Source organism: Anarrhichthys ocellatus, unplaced genomic scaffold (genome assembly GCF_004355925.1).
Source record: "Anarrhichthys ocellatus isolate YVR2014 unplaced genomic scaffold, GSC_Weel_1.0 scaffold4942, whole genome shotgun sequence".
Classification (NCBI taxonomy): Eukaryota; Metazoa; Chordata; class Actinopteri; order Perciformes; family Anarhichadidae; genus Anarrhichthys; species Anarrhichthys ocellatus.
In genome coordinates, this window is record NW_022284916.1 from 1 (window position 1) to 3,258 (window position 3,258).

At 40.6% G+C, this 3,258-nt stretch overlaps 1 protein-coding gene across 1 annotated transcript; it reads left to right on the plus strand.

The window, feature by feature from the left end:
• The first annotated feature begins 143 nt into the window (after window positions 1-143).
• On the plus strand, window positions 144-2,882 carry LOC116379689 (neudesin-like). Its single transcript, XM_031841662.1, has 4 exons — window positions 144-366; window positions 458-518; window positions 773-876; window positions 1,804-2,882. Exons 1-4 carry the CDS (start codon window positions 169-171, stop codon window positions 1,978-1,980), a joined length of 540 nt encoding a protein of 179 aa, XP_031697522.1. The 5' UTR covers window positions 144-168; the 3' UTR covers window positions 1,981-2,882.
• The last annotated feature ends 376 nt before the right edge of the window (window positions 2,883-3,258 follow it).

Consider the following 3,258-nt stretch of genomic DNA (forward strand, 5'->3'; position numbering starts at 1 on the left):
TGTGTGTGTGTGTGTGTGTGTGTGTGTGTGTGTGTGTGTGTGTGTGTATGTGTGTGTGTGTTGCCTGAGAAACATGAATCATTACATAAAGTCCCTTTTGGGTAACTCTAAAATTTCCGACGGCAGTAAATGCAGCACCGACTCCAGAGTGCAGTTACAGGGAAGCGGATGACAGTCAGTCTGCTTCAAAGCGCAACCAAACGCGTCCAAACACACAATCACACTATGGCAACAGCGCGGCTTTGTGTCCTGGTTGTTGTCCTCTCTGCGACTTCAGCAGAAGACTTTAAATTAAAATACAAACCATCCACGAAACCTGTCCGATTATTCACCGAGGAGGAGCTGAAGAGATACGACGGCAGCGTGGTAAACGTTATTTTGAACCCGTAATCCATTCATGCATGTGTGCACGATAACCATGTATCTCTTTTCCGTTGTTTCCCCCTCCCTGTTTTAGGAGGGACACCCTATCTACATGGCAGTAAAAGGAGTAGTGTTTGATGTCACCAAGGGAAAAGGTAAATACAATCCACCGCTCAAACCCTGAACATTATAATGAATTATAAGACAATAAAAACAATTGCCTTGTCACTTAAATGTGCTTTATTCATTCAAACAAAACTGTGACATGAAAGTAAAATGAACACATTGATGCCCACTTGAAAGCTTTCCAGTCCTTCTCCAGAGCCCGACACTTCATTTGAAATCTGCACATTTGTCCACTCAAAATGCACAGATGTTTTGAATTGATATCTTATTTTACACATTGCAGAGTTTTATGGAAAAGGTGCAGCCTACAACGCCCTAGTAGGCAAGGACTCCACGCGAGCTGTGGCTAAGATGTCCCTGGACCCAGCAGACCTGACATCAGATACTGTAGGTTTAGTGTTTTTGTCCTGGCAACAATTCACCCACCAGTTGTTTGGACCGCAGTGTTTCCCCATGACAGTGTATTAGTTATGGTTGACTCCCATGGGTGGGGAGCACCGACATCTGACACCTGAGTGTCGGCTGCAAAAACAGCATTGCATTTATAAACTATGCAACTAGACTGAAACTTCCCAGTTTCATCTGAATGCACCATACACACCGTAGACCTGTCAGTCGGTCTGCTCTTCCAACTGTATTTTAGTAGACTTTTGAAAGGAAGAAGCAGTAAGCACACAAACTCTACATATTAGAAACACTGGGACCGGACAGGTAAAAGAAAAGACTTCAATCAATCAAGGCCATAAACACTGTAGAATGACATACATAACTTTCTCTCATCCTTCACACCAAGATGCACTTGATTCAGGTGATGAATTGAGGATATTTGATACAACAGGATTTCTGAAGGACTTTAAAGTTCCACTTACTGATATTTGAATAGTACGTTTAGCATGTGTGAAGACTGCTTTGTGTGACTGAATTGTCCTGTTGTAATTATGTTGTGTTGTAAAAATATAATTTGTTCTTTTGTCTTGATCTCAGTGAGACTTCTTGAATAAGGCTTAACTGTAGTATAAGAGCGCAGAATGAGTCACCAACTCAAATGTGAAAAACAATGATTTGATGGTAAAAACTAACTGTTTCAGCACAAATGACGAATAACTCTTTGTTTGTTTGTTTGTTTGTGCAAGTGTCCGAGGACTTTCTTCACTTCCAGACTGCCTCTTCCTGTACTTTTCTTCTTTTGCTACCAACATGTTCATTTGTTGACTTACTGTAAAGATATCAATGACTTCAAAGGGCTTCATAATCTGCATAACATATATGACTACTGCTAATCAAAGTTCTTGTTTTCCATTTGTACATCCACAGACGGGCCTCACTGACGAGCAGCTGGAGTCTCTGGATAGTATATTTGAAGAGACGTACAAAACAAAGTATCCCATCGTGGGTTACACAGCATCACGCATCCTCACGGACGATGGAAGTCCCAACGCAGCCTTCAAACCAGAGGACCAGCCTCATTTTCAAATCAAAGATGAGTTTTAATCTCATTTTACCTTTTTGTAAAACATAGTTGTGAAAAAAAGTATTTTTGCTTTTTTAATATTTTCTCTTTACTTGACCAGAATCGGAGCGTAATATGCCGAGTGCAATATGTGTACAAGAGACGAGCAAAATACATAATGATACAAACACTTTGTATTCACATTTACGTCAACCAAAGGTTTACATGATCCTCTGTTATCTGTGGGAACATCCTTCTCGTCTCAAACTACACACGGTCATTCTGCACAGTGGAACTCAAATGAAGTAGAAATAAGCCAAATACCTTTTTGAATGGAGAGGTATTGCAGTGCATTATATGTGGTTACAGCGATAGTCTTTTACATTTTTCAGGGCAATAAAAAACAAATAAACTGAGTGAATGAACATACAGGAACGTAACTTGATTCGTTCCATAGAAAGACATAAACACAAAACACCATCTATCTATTTAGAAAAGGAAGAGTGAGCCGACACACCAGATGTAATTAACAAACGAAACATCGCCCCTCAGGATTTTCATCAGAAAATAGTGAAAAATTCTCAGGACTTCTTTCCAAACCCATGATAATCTCTTCAAATGTCTTGTTTTGTCCAGACCCCAACATGTTAAATTTACAGTGATTAAATGTTTAAAAAGAAAAGAAAAGCAGAACGTTGTCACATTGAGAAGCTGGAGCCAAAAAATATCTGGCCTTGTTGCTTGATACATGATTGTTGCCGATTCACTTTCTTTCCATGAATTGCTTAATTAAACTCTAGATTTTAGTACAACATGTTGTTATTGAATGCATCGTCCAGCAGAGTATCTATGTAATTAAAAACCACTGAATCTGCAGCTCTGTGAATGTTTTCTACCTTATGTTGTTTTTGTACAATTATCATTAAAGTCTGTAAATCTCAAACTTTTTACGTTTTTCACTTGAGTTTTACCGCTCACTGCTGTCGAGATGTTATCTTGATACGATCTGGCTTTATTACAGCTCATGACTCACTCGTGTCACCTCCAAGCAGGCAACATAACTAGTACGTCCGGGCTTATATTGCCTTACATGCTCCGATCAAAGGTCATCCGTTCCGGTGGTGAGGCAGGTGATTGACTTTAGGTGGAGCCGTGTGTCTCGCCCTGCCGGATGGTCACACTGGAGGTAAGTCTGTCCGTTTGTGTGTAGCCAAGTTGAACCTCCCACGTCACTTTGAGTGTTCTACAGCCGAGTTCAAAGGACACAAGCCCTGCCCTTGAGTCTGCCTGGCGAGAGCGGAGCTGCGTTCTTTATCAGG